The sequence below is a fragment of the Rattus norvegicus genome, chromosome 9, assembly GCF_021556685.1.
Source record: "Rattus norvegicus strain SHRSP/BbbUtx chromosome 9, alternate assembly SHRSP_T2T, whole genome shotgun sequence".
NCBI lineage: Eukaryota > Metazoa > Chordata > Mammalia > Rodentia > Muridae > Rattus > Rattus norvegicus.
In genome coordinates this window covers 128,273,359-128,294,103 of record NC_141542.1, presented here as the reverse complement: position 1 = coordinate 128,294,103, position 20,745 = coordinate 128,273,359, and the positions used below count along the sequence as shown (strand labels likewise).

The window sequence follows — 20,745 nt, the reverse complement described above, 5'->3', positions numbered from 1 at the left end:
GGAGTACTTAATTCGATTCACAATACTATTCCTTGAAATCTTCGACCCATGGTCTCAAACCCAGCATGTGGCTAAGTTTGTTTGTTAGTCATTATTCAGTTTTGATAGCAAACAGTCCTGAACCCCTGACACAGAAGAATATACTTTATGGTGGTCACAGGGAATCAGAAGCCACTGATCAGAACCTGGATCTCTATGACCCCATAAAACAGGAGAACACAACTGGGTCATAAAACAATGAAGCTATGAGTAAACTGTGAGACTGCTCATCCACCTCTGAGTAATACAAGATAAAGTAGATTTCCAAGATACAGCTCAACTTCATGCAGCATAAATTTGATTCAACACATTCAATTAATCTCATCAATAATGACTTAAACGCAAGGTAATTCAGTCTGTGTATTAGAAATGGTTGATCGCTGTGCTGCCTGATTCTTCCCCTCTGGTTTCTTCTTTAACTGATGTGGCTCAGCTTTATCTCTTAGCAAGCTGGTTTGATTATCTCCTTTTTGCTTTTGATCTGGTTTACATTTAGCCTTCCTACCAGTCAGAGCTCAAAGGGTGGCACTATGGAAGCAAAAGTCAACTATTTTACTTCCATATAAACAAAGGAAATTTTTAAAAATTTTTTCCATCTTTATTAAATTGGGTATTTCTTATTTACATTTCAAATGTTATTCTCTTTCCTGGTTTCCAGGTCAACATCCCCCTAATCCCTCCCTCTCCCCTTCTCTCCCATCCTCCCCCAATTACCGCCCTCCCCCCAACAATCACATTCACTGGGGGTTCAGTCTTGGCAGGACCAAGGGCTTCCCCTTCCACTGCTGCCCTTACTAGGCTATTCATTGCTACCTATGAGGTTGGAGCCCAGGGTCAGTCCATGTATAGTCTTTGGGTAGTGGCTTAGTCCCTGGAAGCTCTGGTTGGTTGGCATTGTTGTTCATATGGGGTCTCAAGCCCCTTCAAGCTCTTCCAGTCCTTTCTCTGATTCCTTCAACGGGGGTCCCGTTCTCAGTTCAGTGGTTTGCTGCTGGCATTCGCCTATGTATTTGCTGTATTCCGGCTGTGTCTCTCAGGAGAGATCTACATCTGGTTCCTGTCAGCCTGTACTTCTTTGCTTCATCCATATTATCTAGTTTGGTGGCTGTATATGTATGGGCCACATGTGGGGCAGGCTCTGAATGAGTGTTTCTTCAGTCTCTGTTCTGAACTTTGCCTCCCTATCCCTTCCTAAGGGTATTCTTGTTCCTCTTTTAAAGAAGGAATGAAGCATCCGCATTTTCGTCATCCTTTTTGAGTTTCATGTGTTCTGTGCATCTTGGGTAATTCGAGCATTTGGGCTAATATCCACTTAACGAAGGAAATTTTAATAAAAGAGAAAGTATACCTTTATTGAACAGGTATCAAGGAAAAGTTGTACATTAGGCATTTATTTAAAAATGAATCTCAAAACAAGAATAAAAGCAAACGAAAAAGAAAGAAGAAAGGAATCTTACAAAAACACTCATTTAAAAACTCAGAAAGGGCTGGAGAGATGGCTCAGTGGTTAAGAGCACTGACTGCTCTTCCAGAGATCCTGAGTTCAAATCCCAGCAACCACATGGTGGCTCACAACCATCTGTAATGGAATCCTCTCTTTGTGTGTTGAAGACAGTGACAGTGTACTCATAAAATAAATAAACAATAAAAAATATGTTTGAAGTTTAAAAAGAAAACAACTCACACACACAAATAAACTCTGTAATAAAAATCAATGTGACTTCATGATCAAACTTCTAAAAATAAAACTCAGAAAAAATGAACAAAGCATAAAAAGAGTATAAATATAATATAGGTTCCCTCATAATTCCCAGCACCAGTAATGGACTTTTTTATTATACATTTCATAGATGCACAGCTATAACTTTTTACAACATAAGTATTATATTGAATACTGGGGTTAATAACCCGCTCTTTTGATTTTTGCATCATTAAGGTTTTTTTCTACAGTATCATTTAATTTCATGGAAATTAATGTTTCTTTGAAGGGCTACACTGAGAATTGAATGAATTCCTTCTTAAAAGATACTTCAGGGTTTTTCCAAATGTTTTGTGTTATAATCAATGGTGCTAGGAATAGGGTCACAGTTAATTTTTGGGCTGGTTAGAAAATTCTTATTTTTCCAGCATAAATCCCCAACAGAAAATTAGTGAGTTTAATATATGCATAATTGGCAACCTGCTCTCTGGTTAGGCTGTACCAACACCTACTCCTCAGAAGTGTTTGGGGGGCATGTTTCTTAGTATGTTTGACAACAGAATATAGTAGAAGAAAATGTAATTTTCCCAGATTAAAAACGCAGTATCTCTGTGCTTGCCTAGGATGTTCAATGGGGTCAATTCCTACAACTGCAAAAAAAGATACCGTCATTTGTATTTGTGTAACCATTGCTTCCTCTAAAGGAATAGATATAAAGCACACTATTATTAAGAAAATAAGCACTATTATGTTTCCAATGAGGAGTAGGTAACTTACACAGCTGCCCATGTGTTTGGAAAAAGGAAAAAAAAAATTCTTGAAGTACTTTTATACATCATCTGGCCAGTCATGCTTCTTGTTTTGAAATTGCTTCCTTATGTTCTTTGCTAACTTCACATTTAATGTGACAGCACTTTATAAATAAATATATTTTCATCTAGCGATCTTGAATTCCTTATATTTTCATGCATGATGCTAATATTTTCTCCAGGTTTGCCTGTGTTTCACTTAAATCTATTTATGGATGTGTTTATTTGTTTAAGAAGTGTTCTGTGTTGCTCAGGCTGGCCTTTAACTTCTGATGTTCATGTGATTCTACTGCTTCCTGCTTCTCAAGTAGTTGGGACTTCAGGGTGTGTTATCTTTCATGTCTTGTGGATTTTCATTTTAATGCAGAAAGTTGATAAATGGTTTTTCATGGGGCTGGAGAGGTGGCTTAGAGGTTAAGAACACAGACTTCTTTTGCATTGGACCTGAGTTCAATTCCCAGGACCAGGTCAATGCCTTTAGCTTCTGTGGGCATCTGAATTCTTGTGTACACACGCAGGTATTAAACAAATCTTAAAATTTAAAATTATGTGTATTTACTTGTATATACAAGTGTACATGCTGTGTTTATACCATGCTACACATATGGAGACCAGAGAGCAATTTGTAAGAGCCAGTTCTCCCTTTTCTTCCCCCTAGGTGGGTCCTGGGGATTGAACTCAGCTCATCAAGTCTGGTAGAAAGTGCCATTTCACTGGCCCAAACAGATAATTTATTCCTCTTAAAATAACTTTTATTTTATATCTACTGACTATCTTTATTCTCGACCCTGCCTTTACAGAAATTTTGGGTGGGATAATATAGTTCAGCAGTAGAAGCACTCCCCTAGTATATGTGAGACCCTGGGTCCTAATTCCAGCACTCTCCAGAATGTCACACAAGTTCTTGCTTTTGTCCTTGGTGCACTTCTGATTGGTTCTTGGAGCCAGGCTAAATTGTTGAGGAGAACTATGAATGACTCCAGCCCCGATCTATGAACTCCTAGGAGTGTCCCATTCCTCTACTCTTAACAAGAGGCAAAAAATTTTCCCTACTCGTTTCTATAATCTTTCTCCCATCAAAATATGTAAAGACATAAAGCATAGCTGCTCAGTTGATCAGTTTTGAGAGATGTGGCAAAGGGCCTTTGTTTTCTTAAAAAAAAAAAAAGTGGGCTTGTCTAGAGTCTTGCATTTCCAGAAACTAAGAGATTATTAAAATTTGTAAGATGGGCTGAAGAAACAATTTAATGTTTGAGAGCATTTGTTAGTCTTGCAAAGAAACCAGCTTCTTAGCACTCATATCAGGCAGTCACAACTGTGCTGTAGCTCCGGGGACTCTAATGTCCTTCTGTGGTCTCCATGAGAGTGCATGCACATGCTCATGCGCGCGCGCGCACACACACACAGAGAGAGAGAGAGAGAGAGAGAGAGAGAGAGAGAGAGAGAGAGAGAGAGAGAGAAAGAGAGAGAGAGAGAAAAGCAAGCAAACAAACAAACAGACAAAAACTGGGATAGGGCAGAGCAAAGTCAGAAGGATCCAAAGCCTGTTAAGTGTGGTGAAATGCGCCTGTATTCCCAGCATTTTAGAAGATAAAGGCAGGAGAATCACAACTCAAGGTTGGTCATCCTTCAGTACCTAAGAAGTTTAAGGCTTGCCTGGGCTACATGTCCTATCTTAAGGAAGGTTCCTAGGAAGCAGAGGTGGGCAGATCTCTGAGTTCAAACCTAGGTTGGTTTACATAGAGAGTTCTAAGTCAGCCAGAGCCACCCAGTGAGACCGCGTGCAATATACAAACGAACAAACACAAGGATCCAAAGTCTCATAGAAATACATTGGGGTTGGCTTGAGGGTCTTTTTCTTTCCAAAAAATCTCATTTCTAGTAAAAAAAAAATCAAGTTTCTGTAAGGAAGAATTCATCCAAATGTAGTGGTGGTACATACAAAACTGCAGCGCTTGGGGAGATAGAGGCATGAGGGTCTCTGTGAATTGGAGGCCAGTATAGTCTACATAGTGAGTTCCATGTAAGTTAGAATTACATAGTAAGACCCTGCCTCAAAACCAATAAGATCCTAAAGCAAAATTAGAACAAAACGATGAGTACAATAAACACTAGGACTCTGAGAGCTTCATCTGAATACTTAACCTTTTCTTACACACCTGATAAGTAGAGTTCAGGCTGCCCTGCAGGAACTATCACTGTGTAGTTGTAGGATTTTAAGGCTTAGCAAGCAACAGTCAAAACTTCTTTTCAATTCATGGCTGAAAATATGGCTAATGACCCTCCAGGTAGCAGGGATAACATCTGTTTATTTGCTTTGGCCAATATATGGCTATGAGTAAGAGATTCCAAACTGAAAGATGAAAGCTAAGGTGTCTGGGGTTTGTTAACAGCACCTACATGTTTAGCCTCTGTGAGGAGACAATGTCCACAGCAATAATCCTTATAAAGACGTGAATGCTAGACTTCAGACCCAGGACCTTGCTCCAGGCGGCCACTCCAATGAACAATAAGTCTGCTAGTGAGAGTCTTCCCTTTCCCTCGAAGTACTCAGGAATCCCCTCCCAAACATAATTTAAACATATTTTAGTCAAATTTGCCAATCTTTTCTTATTGGTAATTATTTTTCAATTACCAGCCTTAAATTTTATGCTTCTAAAATTATTTACATATGCTTCTAACATTTTTTTTGTGATTTTTTCTCATACATTTTTATCCTTAACCTATTTGGATGTATTATTAAAAAGATAAAATTTTAACCTAATATAGCCAGTTGGCTCAGTCTACTTAGATACTAGAACTTATTTATTTATATCTATATGTTTGATTTGCTTACCCCTAAGACCTATTATTTCACTTGCATCATACGTTTTTAAATTCTATAACCTTATCACACCTAAAAATACATTCAATTATATGACGATTTAATAAGATTTGACACAATGGATATTAAATAAATTTAAATAAATTTAATGTGAGTGAAAATGATACATATCAACTCCATTTATCTTCAAATACCAGGGAAAAAGCCAGAGCTTGTCAGCATTGGTGCCTCACACTTCTTATCCCAGCACCAGGAGGGCACATGATTGAGGCCAACTGAGTCTTCCAGGCCATCCTGGGCTACCTACCAAGATCCTGTTACAGAAAACTCAGTTCAACTAGCCAAACAAACAACAACGACAAACTTCCCAAGAAAGATTTGTTCATGTTAAAGCCTGAAAATTGGTGTTTTGTTAAATAGTCATGCTTGTTGAAAAGTCATGCTCTGGTTCTTCTATACTCATTAAACAACCGCAGGGAGGCTAGATGATAGGAGAAAAGCACACTGACTTGGGAAAGCATCTGAGTTTGAAACTGGACCTTGACATTTGTTAGTTGTGAGCTACTGGCATAATGATTAACACTTAAGAATCAAGTTCAGCCACCGGTAAAGGTATAGAATTAATATCATGCTTGTCTCCCAGGTCAATGAAAATGATTAGATGAGAAAAACATGTTTACCAGCTCAGAGACTTTCACCAGTAGCAGAGGGACTGAGAAACAAGTCAGGTTTCCTTCAGTTCTGGTTTATGGTCCACAGTAGTATCATTTCTATACATATCATCTCATTTGACTCATAGAAATCTTGAGTCACTGATGATCATATGGCTTCTGTGGCATTCAATTATATGATGATTTAATAAGATATGATACAATGGATATTAAATAAATTTAAACAACATTGATTTCTTTTTATTAAGCACATCACTAAAACATTTGCTGCATTCTTAATGAAAATAATTTTCAATCATGGCAGCAATATTTTTAAGCATCTTAATATTTAGCCTTTAGTGTATAAAAATAGGAATATATGGTACACTATTAGTGCCTGGTCTATAACACAAAATTCCCCAGTATGTGATGTTTGTAGTTTAACTTAGCCATTTTTATACATGACTTTTAATTGGAAAATTAATAAGGAGTAGACTTTTTTCTTAAGTCACAGACCAAAGCTGATGTTAAACTATTAGTTTATATTTACAATAACTCTAGAAGAAATAAATGTGTAAGTCAGTATAATATGCAATTAACATCAAAACTCTGGAGTTTCTTGGCCTTGAGTTTGAAACTGGGGAAGTTCACTAGCCTCTTTCAGTTCCAGTCTCTCATGTGTGAAGTGTAAGTAGCACTAATATCCATAAAGAAAACTATCATGAGGGGAAATAATATTAGTCAAGCATTTAGCATGGCAAGTATTCACTAAATTATTGCTGTTACTAATGGGGAATGACAACATTAGACAGCCATTTGGAAGGAAGGATTTAAAATGATTTAAAGAAATAATAAAATATCGAAGAATAAACTCATGACAAATATGCTTTAATCTAAGCAGACAAGTGGTAGGCTTTTTAAAAATGCAAATATGTTAGGTAGAAAGAAAATATAATTTGAAAAGTATTTGCTTGGTTTGGAGTAGCTCAGTGTTAGAGCACTTGCTTAGCACACATACATGATTTTGATCCTCATCATTAACAAAAGTATTTACAGACATATTACTATACAGTGTTAGCAGTAAGGAAAATGAAAAGCACATTTAAAAACTAAACTGTTGACCTGGAGTGATGGCTCAGAGGTTAAGAGCACTGATTGCTCTTCCAGAAGTTCTGAGTTCAACTCCCAGCAACCACATGGTGGTTCACAACCATCTGTAATGGTATCCAATGCCCTTTTCCGGTGTGTCTGAAGATGGCTACAGTGTACTCACATACACAAAATATATAAGTAAATCTTAAAAGAACTAAACTTTTTGTTGTTGTTTGTTTTTTTGAGACAGAGTTTCTCTATGTAGCCTTGGCTGTCCTAGAACTCACTCTGTAGACCAGACTGTCCTGGAACTCAGAGGTCCACTTATCTCTACCCTCTGCTTCTCAAGTGCTGGGATTGAAGGCATGTGCCACTACCACCTGGCTACAAACTAAATCTCATTACAAATATTCATTGACAAATAATACTGAATCTGAGCTCAGAGTGTAGAGGTTTGGGATGCTAAAAAGCCATAGAGCAATATCCTCTTTTGATTTGTACACAAAAACTTTGTACATAGACCTGTCTTTAATGTTTTCATAAACTGTTGGTGAAACTCATTTACGATATTTAGTTTTCTGGATATTAGTCAAGCTTTTACTCCTATAGTTAAGCCTTATGTGAACAGAGTATGCAGCTGAAGTTAAGAGGACTTTCTTCTTGATTTTAAAGGGCAGATTTTAAAAATCTCTGGAGAATTGACAGGAACCATAGTGAAGTCTGGGTTACAGTTTTTGGTGCCCAGTAGATTTGTGCTCAAGCTAATTCATTCTTAGGAGAAATGTATACGGAACTATTGAAATTACCTAGTTCCACAATACAAAGAATACTTCCTGGGTTTTACTCTTGTGTTATCTATTTTGTGTCTTAAAAATTGGCAATTTTTCTTTAGCCACGTGAGTATGCAATTCTTTTCTTGGATTAGAGAGAGATGCTTTCTTTGCTCATGTGGTTTGGAAAGGCTTCCTCTCATGGTTGTTTTCAGAGTGGGAGGCATTCCATTCTGAAGGTCAGAGAAGTCATGACACATAATGGGTAAGCTCATCATCTCCTTACTTCACAGTGATTTCAGAAGAGCATGATGCAGGCAGCAAAGTAAGCCTTGGTCATGATGTTCTGTGGCAGAACATTTGGGTTTCCCTACAGGTGGAATCAGTATGAAGTGAGTCATTAGTCATCACATTTTCTGGAAAAGTCAGAAGAGAAAAAGTTTAGTGAAATTGAATACAGGCTTATAATTCACTTCTGTCATGCACAAGGGAGGATGATGTTCTGCATTAAGTTTGTTCACCCAAAAGGCTCACAATAGCATTGTTCTTATGCTAAGTGCCAACTAGAAAAGAATAGAAAGAGAACACACGGGTTTTGAAGTCTTTATTGGATATTATTTATGTTAGGAATGTGTAAAGATGCATTGTGCAAACACATCCTTTTTATATGATGGAGAAGGGCATAAAGACAGTGGTGGTAACAGGCAATGTGGAGAGCTAAAAGTAGTTAAGGAATGGGAAAAGGACATGGAAATGAGTACTCTGAAAGACCGGGTCAGGAGGGAAGTATTGGAAATCACCTTAGCTGAGGAACGGAGTCCCTGCATAAAGGCAGAAGAGACTTTAATTCACCACAGGTTTTCTGGATCAAGATTCCCATTCCCCAGGTGGAGATGATCCCAAAGAGCAGGAATCTGACTGACAGACAAGCCCCTGCAAATGCTATTGTGTTTATTAATGGGAAACCCCTTGCAAATTCAAACTCTGACTAGAAGTCATGTTTCAAAAGACCAAAACCTGTCTCAATACAAAAATCTACTTCTTTGATGGCTAAAAAGTTCTTTGAATTGAGTGATTGATTCAGTGTTCAAGGCTCCCACATCAGAAATGCAGACGTGTCAGAAGAAACATTTCAGGGATGTGTTAATTTGATTTTTAGCTTGTTCGATGTTTTGGATCAAAACTTGTTTTCAGATCTGATGGACTAACAGGGCAAACAGGAGCTAACATATTGGGAATTTGAAATTAAGGACTTTTCCATATTTCCAATCAACATTTCTAAAGAGTGTTTTTCAGGGTAGGTCAGTTGAGTCTTAGCCTTGGATACCTTTTAGTTGTTGCCTGTTGGAGGACAGTGATGACAGCTTGCATTCCAAGATGTCATGGCTACTCATATTTTCTATGATAATATGATTCTAGCTAATAAAACATTTCTGGATTTCATAGTCTGGAGAAAAATTGCCAGCTTGGAAAGTCTACCAAACCATGAGGATGAGGAGGAAGGAGTATAGTTGTCGGATAGAAGGCTTTCGATTCCTCTGTGCTATCTAAATAGAAAGTCTGGCCCCTTCCCCCTTCTGCAACAATGTATAGGAAACTTGGAAATTTCTCATTTATTTACTGAGTCACTTTTAGGAGTACATAAAAATTCACTTAGGGGTAGAAATTGTGTTTTAAAAAAATCACAAAGCTTTTCCCTTCACATTCTCCTCTTCTTCCCTTCTCCCTAGTCTTCCCAGGGACAGATGTTTAGTTGATTGACCCTTGTATCTGTGCCCAGGCTCCTTCCTGTGTCTTAGTGCAAGTTGCCACATGCATTCCTAAATTAAAAAAGTATGTGACTGGCTTTGGTCTCCTATCCAGCCTTTCCTGGCATGCCAGTTGCTGTGGATAGTATTGGGTAGGAAGGCTCTCTTGCTTTTTTTTTTTTTTTTAGCTGATGGTTGCTTACTGCATTTAGATTCAAAACTCCAAACTCAAAAAATTCCTAGACACAGCAGTTTTAAGGTTGCACTGGAGCATCACTGAGCTTAGTGGCAAATACTCTTGTAAGGAATAGTTAGGAAGCCAGCTTTGGTTTTCAAAGACATAGCCCTCCATTCAAAGCAGAAAGGGCTCAGTGGATGGCTTTGACCAAGTGGGATGCATTCCAAACTCACACAGCTCCCAAAACCTTAGCTAACATTAGGTTTCTAATTTTTCTCTTCCACAACCTTCCTCAATTCTCATCGACCAAGGGTTCAGGCTTCTTTCCATTCCTTCCCAATATTTTTGATTAGAGGCTCAGGCCAAAACTCTCAATAGGAATGCTTCCCTGATCTCCAGAGGCAAAACTTGCCTAATTAAAGATGGTCATTGGCCATGAAAATATCTGTGAAATGAGTCTATGGGATTGAGAATTTTAGCCCTCTGGGTAGGGCTAAGTTGGCTTCAGAAGGTGCCCAGAAAGACAAGGTCTCTGGATTTTAGTCACCAAGAACCTCAAATTCTCTACTGAGTTTTTCAGTCTACTGAATGGGATTGACTTCAAGTTGTATGATTTTGGGATGTTGGACCTGAGTAACCTCTGAGGGTACCCAGGCCCAGGCAAATCCCCCACCCTCCACCCCCCGCTGTTGAGCTGGAAGCAGGCTAGTGCTCTTGAAGACTTGTTTATTTTTCTTGCCTGTGGGTTCTGCTTTTAATGGATCTTGAAGTCAACAAAACTCCCCACACGGTGGCTCTCTTGACTAAAGTTGGGCATTGAATGGTGAATTTTAAATGAGTAGTCCTGGAGATTTAAAAATATTTTTCCAGATTGAACTCATTTCAGAATTCAAGTGGGAGGCAAAAGTGAGAATTTTAATGGAGTTCACCTTTGACTGGAAGGGAGGCAGAAGTCAGGAAAGCCACTGTAGGCAATAGTTCTGGGCAAGTTTGTTATGAAAAGCAGTTCTGCTGGATTATCTTTCCTGTTCACTACAGGCTCTTTGGGAGGACCAGGGAAGGTGGCCACTGAGCATGTAGTTCAGGAACATAGACACCCCAGCCTAAAATATCAGACAGCTATAACACAAAGAGAAACACCTCCTGTGTAGAAGTAGTTTGTTGATAGTACTCAATCTAAAGCTAGGAGGAAATTAAGAGAAGAAAGGTAGCTTTGGATCATTCAAAGTCAGGAAATAAGGAAGAATTTCGATTCTTGGAGAAAGTATTAAACCTCAGATAAAGGTGGAAATAGCATTAAAAGTGAGAAATACTGTGCCCTGGAAAAAGTACTCCAAAATAACAGCTTATTTAAACATTTATTTAAACCCAAATCACAGTATAGGAAGCACTTCCACTTAATTGTAATTTCCTGTATTTTTTGTGTGTATAAGATTCAAATAGTGAAAATGTATACTAACAGCTATTGATGCTTCTATTTCTCCTTGAAAAGAAGGGCTCTCAAGATCTCTTAATGAACCAGAAATTTGTGAATCTTCTGGAATTACTCAGGTGCTTAGAAGTTTCTCAGTGGATGTGATCTTTCCTTATTGCTTTCTTCTTCTCATTTTATTTTTAGTTAAAAATATTAACTAGCCCCAGGGAAGTGTTCCTGGTAGCAACCTTCACCAAGAAAACTTGTGCTGGGAATCCTCCTGCATTCCCAGTCTGTATTTCCCCAAACAAAATTCAATATGTAAGAGAAATTTAAGAGACACACGTCTCACCCTTGCAATCTTAAAATTTCAATTCCTGCAGAAAACATAGTGCCATGGTTTCAATTTTTAAAATCAGTAAGAGCCACAGAGTGTGAAAATGTGCAGATAAGGAAGGTAGAGATCTAAATACCAGGACTAAGAAGAAAACGCTCTGCACTGAGGCAGGGATTAAGAAGGTTCTGAGCACTGGAACATCCGTGGACACAGAACGCAAGGGAAGATGAATATGAACAGTAAGAGCACCACTGCCAAACCTTCAGATTTAGAGGTGAAAATTAAACCAGTGGCAATTTTCAACGTTTATAGCATCTGCGCCCAAACAGTTCAGCACCAAGAGCCTGGACAGCACCACAGGTTCTGCTCCTAGTCTCATCCATCAATCTACTCAGAAGACAGACTGTCAACACAGCCCAGACTCATTAGATATTTACTGAAAATCCTCTGAGACTTTACTTTAAAACACGAAACGACTTCCACATTTAGTTGCCTATCCGGAAAAACATACGCAAGGAATTACGAGATCTAAATAAAAATTATTAATAGGAGAGCTTGATGGTGCTTAATTCTAGAGACCAGAGTTGTCATTGGTGGGGGGTTGAGTAAAATGTAAAAAGAAGCAGGAACACAGTAAAAACACGACTTCACCATCCTCTAAATTCTAGGAGTTCTTTACTTGTCTTTGTGAAATGAATGAAATCGAAAACCATCAAAATAATTGGACTTCTTAAAAATTGGATTGTGTGAGTGAAAGGTGTTTATCAGAAGCTGATGACTCCGGATCTTATCATCCTGGAGGACAGCACAGAATAGTTAATATGTTCCTTGAGGGACTAGGATGCTGACGTCTTTTACTGATACCGGATCATTACGTGACTGGGAAAAAAGGAAGTCATATCATGAATAAAAATCGGAGTGCAACAGTGCAACCAAAATATTCTGTACTTGAAGGCAATTGCAGATAGATGTTGACAAAGAGGTGTCTCCTGAAACCACATTCGGACAGCTTTTTTTGTTAACTGCATATATAAATACGAGCAGAAGGCCAGTCACCTCTGTCAGCAGCAGCAGAAGCAGCATCTTCAGACTCAGCCTGAGACCTCGGAGCAGAGAAGGTGCCTCCGACTCCCGACTCCCGACTCCCGACTTGCAAGCTACCAGATCGTCTCCCCCAGAGGCCGGCAGCTCCGGCCTTCTCCCTTCCCACCCTCCCTTTCTTCCTTGACTTTCCCTCTTTTCTTACCCATTAGCTTTTTCTCCCGGTGGACTTAAAGTCCACTCTGCTCCCCCTCCCTTTGGCTGCTCGCCCACTCTGTCTTCTACATCTCTCTCCTCGCCCACTTCCTTCGGTGTCACGCTCCCTCCTAGTTTTGTGCGTCTACAAAGTTTTGAGCGGAATTTTAGCTTCGGCAAACAAGTCCCCCCAGCTCCTCCAGCTAATTCCCGCGACTTCTCTCCAGACACCAGCTCCAGACAGTGACTGATGCCTCTCTGGTTGTGATTCCAGCGCAGAAACTCGAAGGAGCCCTTTGCCCGCCGTCCTATTTAGTCAACTCTTTCCTAGCCGCGGTAAGAGTCTAATAGTAAGGGGAGTGTGTGTGTGTGTGTGTGTGTGTGTGTGTGTGTGTGTGTGTGTTGAGATTTTTAGTATACTAACCAATTGATTTACTACAGGCTTCCTCCCTGTGCTGTCAGCAGCATCAGTGTATGAGTTAGCCTTCTTTAGTTCAAGGTCTGGTTAGTTGTTGGGTGCTGGGCAAACACATAGCTATTTTTTTCCCCCTGAACTATACCAAGAGAAAAGTGGCTGGACGCCCCGGAGTGGCTAAGTGGTGTTTAACACAGCGAGCCACAGTTTCACTGGCTCCCCAGCTCCCAGGAGTTTCTTGGGGTTAGAAGGTGGAAAGCCAGGAGCAATCTCACTCACTTCTCACTCACTGCGTGCCCTCTTTCCTTTCCTGCGCAGAATGACCATGTGTAGCGGAGCAAGGTTGGCCCTGTTGGTCTACGGGATAATAATGCATAACAGCGTCTCCTGTTCACCTGCCGCCGGACTCAGCTTCCCTGGGATCAGGTAGGTGCTACCTTAATATAAGTTAGATCTTTCCTTCCCCAGACACCCCCTTTGGTCGCCTCCTTGCAGATCTGCTAAGCATCGCTTCCTGGGCGCCCAGGCATTTCTACAGCCTTTGGTTACGTGGACCCCTTTGGGTCCCTAGCTCAGAGAAGCTCTAGTAAAGCCAGACTCCCTCGTTACTCACCAGTGGAGCCCAGCGACTCGGGTAAACGGAGCGAGTTTCCTATCCTTGTAGAAATATCCCCTCGGCTAACTTGTAGAAAACAAGGTAACAGGATGCGCCCCCCTCCCCGCTTAGCTTCTTTTACCTATTCTTTGAATAAGTTGGAAAACTTCAGTTCCCAGATCAAAGACCAGGGGGGCTGAGAGTGAAGCTCTCCCCACTTTGCTTTGTTACTGCCTAGTCTGGACTATTGGGGCGGGGTCTCTAGCTCCTCCGCCCTTCCTGTTGTCTCATTCGAATTCTCTCCCAGTCAAAGAGCTCTCTTTTAAATGTACCCTGTTTCAACTGGAATTTGAGCCCTAAAACACCTTGGGGTGGGGGTATTGGTCAGACTTGAGAGACAGAATAACACAAGGAGACAGCAGAGGAGGGGAAGAAACGGATGCGAAGGAGGGAGAGAATGCCAGCAGGCAGGAGGGGTTGGGAGGACAGCCTAGCTCACTCGAGGATGCAGAAAACCTGGCTTTTGTCTTGGTTTCTGATTCTAATCGTGAGACGCTGCCTAGGTTCTCTTTCGCAGCTCCAGAACCCCTCACCCGTATGCGGGACAGTGGAAATGCGTGGGGCCGCGTAGCGTGGGTGCGGGGTGGCACTCAGGGAAGCCAGGATTGCGCTGCTTTGAGCTGACTCTTGGAGCCCCGCCCAAGAATCTCTGCCTTAGGGGGTATCTGACCATTGGTGTTTTGGCAGACAGAAATCCTAGATTCTGTAACTGGATTCAAGCATGTGGGCGCAGGTCAGAGCAGGGGTGGCAAGAAAGTCTGCCACCTGGGCTGGGGGCATCCCCGCGGCGGCTGGTTCTGCTGGTGCAGAGGAGCTCATCTGGCCTCTCCTGGGAGGGCGGAAAGACAAGCAAGGGGCCGGCCCAAGAACAACTGAACCCTGGCTAGAGACTGTTATTTGTCCCGGTTGCATTCCGAGTACTCCTGGAGCCCAAAGTCACCCGACTTTGCATTTTCGTCCTCTTCTGCCGGTCCTTTGTCCCGCAGAGAGGCGATTTGTGAGGAAACTGTGAGGTCGTTGGACACCCACGGAATGCCAGTCCAAGTCGACCCCTTTCCTTGCACTCTGGGGTTGAGACGGTATCCAGCCTCCCCGCCATTGCTAACAGATAGCAGGAACTCTTTGTTTAATGGACTCAAAAGCTCTTCTTTCACCTCCAGCTATTCTCAAAGTTCCGTGTGCCTAGCACTTTTCCTGGGTGATAGGCTCTGGAGCGCTCTGCCACACCACAGAATGAGCCAAACTAGCTAAGTTTAGGGGCATCTATTATTCATGTTCCTAGCAGATCCTCTCTAGCCCAAAATAGATGCTGGAGGTTCTCCGTGACCTATATCTGCGCGGGGAAGGGCTCCCCTGGGCTCCGCAGCTCGGATGGGGGTGGCTGCTGCTGGAATCGTCCTCCCGCATCCTACCTATCCACCTATCCCTTCCATTCTGCCCTGGGTCTCCCAGGCTCAACTCATATCATTTCTTAGGATCTTTGTCCTGCGAGCTAAATGTTACTTAGGGAAGCTTGGGGAGTCAGGTGGGGAGAGAGCAGGTGTTTTCCTTAGCGGGTTGTTGGGGTCTACACGGTTGTCCAGAGGCCCTGGAGGAGATTGTTGTTTCTCCTGAGGAGATGGGAGCGAATTTCCTTGTGGTCCTTGCAGTAGGAACTGCTGCGGGTGTAGTTCCCTTACCTTGTCCCTGGCACCGTTCTGGAAGAAAGGACAATTCTCCGTGGGACACCATAACGAAGAAGGAAAATCAGTGGTACCTTCTTGGGACTTGGCAGAACTGGGAAGTGACTTTTAATAACCCTCCTTTTGGCTATCCCGCAGACCAGAAGAAGAGGCTTACGATCAGGACGGAAACCCGCTGCAAGACTTCTACGACTGGGACCCTCCGGGCGCAGGGAGCCCCGCCTCCGCGCTGCGTGACGCCTACGCCCTTTACTACCCAGCCGACAGGAGGTACAACCAGCCCGGCTTTCGCCTGTGGCTTGGGCCTAACCTGACAGATGGGACCCGGTAGGGGCTCTAAAAGTAATGCCCTTTCTACTAAAAGAAGGGTCCTCGAGCGAGCCTCCCTTCCCACGAGAGCCACAGAAAATTAGCAGACAGATCCCTGTGGAGCCCAGGCCGCACCTCGGAGTGAAAACTCTGAGGCCAGAGGGGTGTCAGTGAGTGTGTGACTGTAGATGGGGAGCTTTCGTGCCACCTAAATCCCATCTTAGATTCACCCCTGGGGAACTTCCCCAAGTTACTCCCAGGTCCCGTTTCACAAGCGCTTGTTGGGTTATTCTCCTGAAAAGCCCAGCAGTGGGAGCCTTGACTGTCATTTGAAAGGCCGAGGCAGTGAGTGAGTGACCCACGTCGCATTCTTTGTTTCCCCATTAGAGATGTCGCCCACGAAATCCTTAACGAAGCCTACCGCAAAGTCTTGGACCAGCTGTCCGCCAGGAAGTACCTGCAGTCCATGGTGGCCAGGGGCATGGGGTAAGAGTTTGTGAAAGAGTTAACCTTCGAGTGCTGCACACGCCGTAGCGGGTGCCGGTGTCGAAGGCGCAAGGGGAGGGCGGGGCAGCTTTTTTTTTTGCGCGCCCCTGCGCCTGAGGGTGTGTCTGCGTCCTGGCAACGAGGTGGATACCAGGAGCCTTGGGCGGAGTTCTAAAAACTGGGCGTTTAAATTTGTCCTGAGAGCCAGAGAGGTGAAAGAGAAAGAGGGCAGGAAAATTGGGGTGTTGGACCCTTGTTGAATGAGAACTAAGTCAAATCAGATAACCTCCTTTCCAGGTTCGTGGGAGAGTTTGCCATAATTGAGGGAAGGAGCACTAGGTTTACCTAAAAGGCAAACCGAAGGAACGAAGTCCCCAAATTTGTATACTTAAAGAAACATTTTTATTTTATTTTATTCTATTTTTTGCTTACTCCAGACAAGCCCAGAGCTAAGGTCTTGCGTGAAGCCTGTGTCAGCAGAAGGCAACATTTTAATAAAGCCCAAGGGGAAGCTGATTACATTTTAACCATGAATAATTCATGCGTTGAAATATATTGTCTACAGTCTGTCGTCTTATATCACTATCGCGTTTTTCAACTTAACACGCGCAGAGAGAGGCGGTCCCATGTTTGCCTAGATCTGCAGAATCTATGACCTGGTAGGAGCCCACAGGCTTTTAGGGACCTTTGTATGTCGGGTGGTGCAAAGGCACAAGTCCGGACAATTTAGCTAGAGTCATGGATAGTGTAATTTTGAGAAGCAATGTTTGGAGAAAAACTTGAAGAGCGCGGATTCTACGGACGCCACGGGGAGCTTCAGAAAGATCTAGAAAAATCTGAAAGATCTAGTGCCAGGAAACTGAGTGGGAAAGAGGGACTCAGGGATCTCCGTCATAATATTCCTGCCAGCTGGTGTGGGGCCAAGGAGGGCTGTCGGGGGGGATGCTAGGAATCCTGCCCTCTCCCTGCGGGCTCTCGCGTGGGGGTGGGGCCCACTTGTTTTCCTTCACCAATTCAATGTGTCTCCCGCCCCGCCCCCTCTCTCCGCCCCTTCTCCTTGCAGCGAGAACCTCGCCGCCGCCGCGGTGGACGACCGGGCACCCCTTACCAAACGCCACTCGGACGGCATCTTCACAGACAGCTATAGCCGCTACCGAAAACAAATGGCTGTCAAGAAATACTTGGCGGCCGTGCTAGGGAAAAGGTATAAACAGAGGGTTAAAAACAAAGGACGCCGAATAGCGTACTTGTAGCGATGAGTTGCCAGCTACCGTGTGTATAAAATGAAAAGTCGTTTTCCAAATTGACTGACCAGTCATCACTCATGTGTTCTTTCCAAACATGTATTTATGTATCAAGTAAAGCCATTAAATGACTATTTTGATAATAATATTGTTTTTCTTTTTACGAAGCACTAGAGAATGCACAGATATACTTTGTGGACCAATTATTGATATATATTATAAGTATATATTAAGAATATATATAGGTATAGCAGAGAGCAATTCATAAGCGTGCACAAAGATTGAAAATTCGCCTGAGCTGTTTATGTTTTTATATAAAATGAATAGAGAAAATAGACAACCATTGTTTTGAATATTACTCCTATTTTTGTAAACTGGAATTAAAGGATAGTATTTTTATCCACAACCGGCTTGAAGATACCAATAATGGCCATTTGTACAAAAAAAAATGATGCCCTGCTCCAGGAGAATTCTGAGGTAATGACTTGGGAAATTGCTGAAGGGCTTTCTTTCCTTGTGAGTCTCTGGGGCAGGCTGCTTGAACCCCAGCCTAACTAACTCAAGTGGGCATTGTCCCACTGGTTGCGGGACAATTCCAACACTTTCATTTTCTTTGACTATACTTTTATGTGTATCTGTCTCTCCTCAGAGTCCCAGCCCATAAGGAAATTCTAATTACTGAACAGCTCGATCCAAATTGTGCTTCTCCCCAAAATTCATGTCATTTCCTTGGAGAAGAGTCGAGGAACTGTACAGAAGAGACCAGCTTGGAGAGAAAGCGCTCTTTTTTGTACTTCCTGATTCTTCAGGGAACTGACTATCCTAAAGCTAGGGCAATTGGAACAAAGTGAAAGATAAAGAGAGGACTGGAAGGGGCAGAGCATGGGGTGTGGAGGAGGACCCTGTAGAGGGACTGATTTGAGAGTTGCCTCAGGTCTGAGAATCTGGGGGCAAGTCTAGTCCCTCTGCAGGTTCCACTGCCTGACAGATCAGGTGCTGGTGTTGGAATGAATGAATGCAAAGTACAATGTGTTTTTCTCCAGTGCTGTCCATGCTTTTCATGTCGTGAAATGACCAGGATCCTCCCCTTTGAACACTGCTCTGCAGAAGCCACCCCTATTCTTTGTGGTTTTTCTGGAGAACCTCCTTCCTACCCTTGCCCTCCTGCACTGTTTAAGAATCTCGTATGCCATTTTCCACTCACTTATCTTAAATTTGTGAATGCTAGTTATTTTTTGTTGTTGTTTGATGCAAGCAGTTACTGTGAAGTTTAGGAACCCCTGTTTAGCTACCACAGAGTGAGTATGCACTAAATATGAACCTTTTGTTTCTTGTTTATTGAGTTTGTAGGTAAAATGTATTTTTCTATATTATGGCTTATTGCTTAGTAAAATTTATTTCATAAAACCAATCTTTGTCATATTAGAATGTGTAGTGTTCCAATGCTGCTCAGTCTGACTAACTGATAAATCATTTAAACCCCATCTTGACATGTATGAGTACTATCTTATATTTGTGGTGGAAGGAGGTCCCACACCCCACCCTTGTATCCTGTCTTGGCTAAAAAAAAGCATGTCTGTTTCTTGTCAATTTCTTGAACATATATGGAGTAATCTTTATAAACAAAAGAACCGTCACCCACCAACCAGATCAAGCAGCAACAATTCAACCAGCCTCCCAAATTTTAGGCACAATTTTTAAAAAAAAAAACAAAAACAAAAACAAAAAAAAACAACAAAAAACAAAACAAAAAAAAAAAACAAGAAAAAAAACCATTAGTTTGTAAAGTTTAAGGAACTCTTCCTTTTTCCTGTACAGATTTGATTAGTATGAAGTCAGGCATCTAAGAGAAAAAAACTGTATTTGCATTCCCAGGCGGGTGGATGGATGCTGCCCCAGATCACATTGCAAACAGAGAAAGTAAGCAGGCATTCGATTTCAGCCTGTGTCCAGCTACAGGATCAATTTTTAATCCTGCAGTCTCCTCAGGCAATGTGACCTGGGATGCAGTTTGCAGCTTTAGTGCCTTTCTTTGCCTTTTAAATCGCCACGAATCACAGATGGCTATTTAGTGGCCCTACAATGCTGCAACACATCGGCTTGCGTTTTAGTCTTAATTATTTGTTTCTTGGATAATTGTTTGTGTCAGCTGTTAGTGGTGAAACAGGGCTCTAGTGAATCTTTTATTTATGAAGTCTAACTTAGTGTTCACGTGGCTAGTGGCAAGCATTTTACAGTGATCACCCAATTTAATCTTTTGTATACTTTTTAGAAATGCCAAGAGCCTTACTAAACTGGAGCAGATTTATGATATAGTGATGATATAGGTAGATGTTAGTCTTGAAGCTCTTATTTTGTGTGCAACTGATTATACAAACATATTAACCAAGCATTATTACACACATAATATCTATAACTAGGACTTTGATAACTGTTATATAAAGTGTGTAAAATTTGTATGAATAAATTTTTGTAAACAATCCACCTTGGTCTAATGTTTGGAGAAAAAAACACATTCAGGAAATAATCATTTTAAAATCTTTTAAAGTATTATATTTCATTAACAACCATAAGATTTTTTTCATGTCTGGAATATATATCAACCTAATTATTCATGCACATCATAACTGTACTCTTAACATCTGCTTGATGGGGTACTGGACTCAACTAAAAGCTTAAAACAGCTGCTCAGATGGAGAAGAGTAAGAAGACACTAAACTCATAAATAGACAAGAACGTTAGAACATTTGTAACCTACACAGTGAGATCAGGATCTGTCTGCTGGTGTGTACATACATGGCTTAGTATTTAGAAAGTTACCAGGCAATGGTGGCACATCATATTGCAGGGTTAGGTATGCTTACAAAGTAACTATTTACATTTTTAAAAAGTACCTGTGTATTAACTAGGCCTTGACAAAATTTTGTATAAAATGACTTAAATAATCAGCTTGGGAATTGTAGAATGTGTTCAGAGATATACAAAGTTATCGATCACTAAAATGCTTTCAGTAGAAGGATCAACGACATGATTAATCAAAGAGTTAACAAGAGTTTTAAAATAAAATGTACTTTGAAGCCTAAGAGAAACACATAAGGTTATTTGTGGATAATATACATTATTAGTTTAAATTAGTAAAATTTAAAGAAAGCTTTTGT

General features: G+C 41.5%; 1 protein-coding gene across 5 annotated transcripts; it reads left to right on the top strand.

Moving 5' to 3' along the window:
- The first annotated feature begins 226 nt into the window (after positions 1 to 226).
- Positions 227 to 19,140, top strand: Adcyap1 (adenylate cyclase activating polypeptide 1). 5 transcript variants are annotated; one of them, XM_087564691.1, is made up of 6 exons: positions 227 to 385; positions 13,024 to 13,132; positions 13,530 to 13,637; positions 15,687 to 15,818; positions 16,245 to 16,343; positions 17,407 to 19,140. In XM_087564691.1, the coding sequence occupies exons 3-6, from the start codon at positions 13,531 to 13,533 to the stop codon at positions 17,594 to 17,596; spliced, it is 528 nt and encodes a 175-aa protein (XP_087420817.1). In that variant the 5' UTR covers positions 227 to 385; positions 13,024 to 13,132; position 13,530; the 3' UTR covers positions 17,597 to 19,140. The 5 variants fall into 5 exon arrangements, with proteins under 5 accessions (XP_087420817.1, XP_087420819.1, XP_087420820.1 ...); XM_087564693.1 differs by having other exon boundaries at positions 232 to 385; positions 13,071 to 13,132; XM_087564694.1 differs by lacking the exon at positions 227 to 385 and adding an exon at positions 12,621 to 12,678 and having other exon boundaries at positions 13,071 to 13,132.
- Positions 19,141 to 20,745: the final 1,605 nt, after the last annotated feature.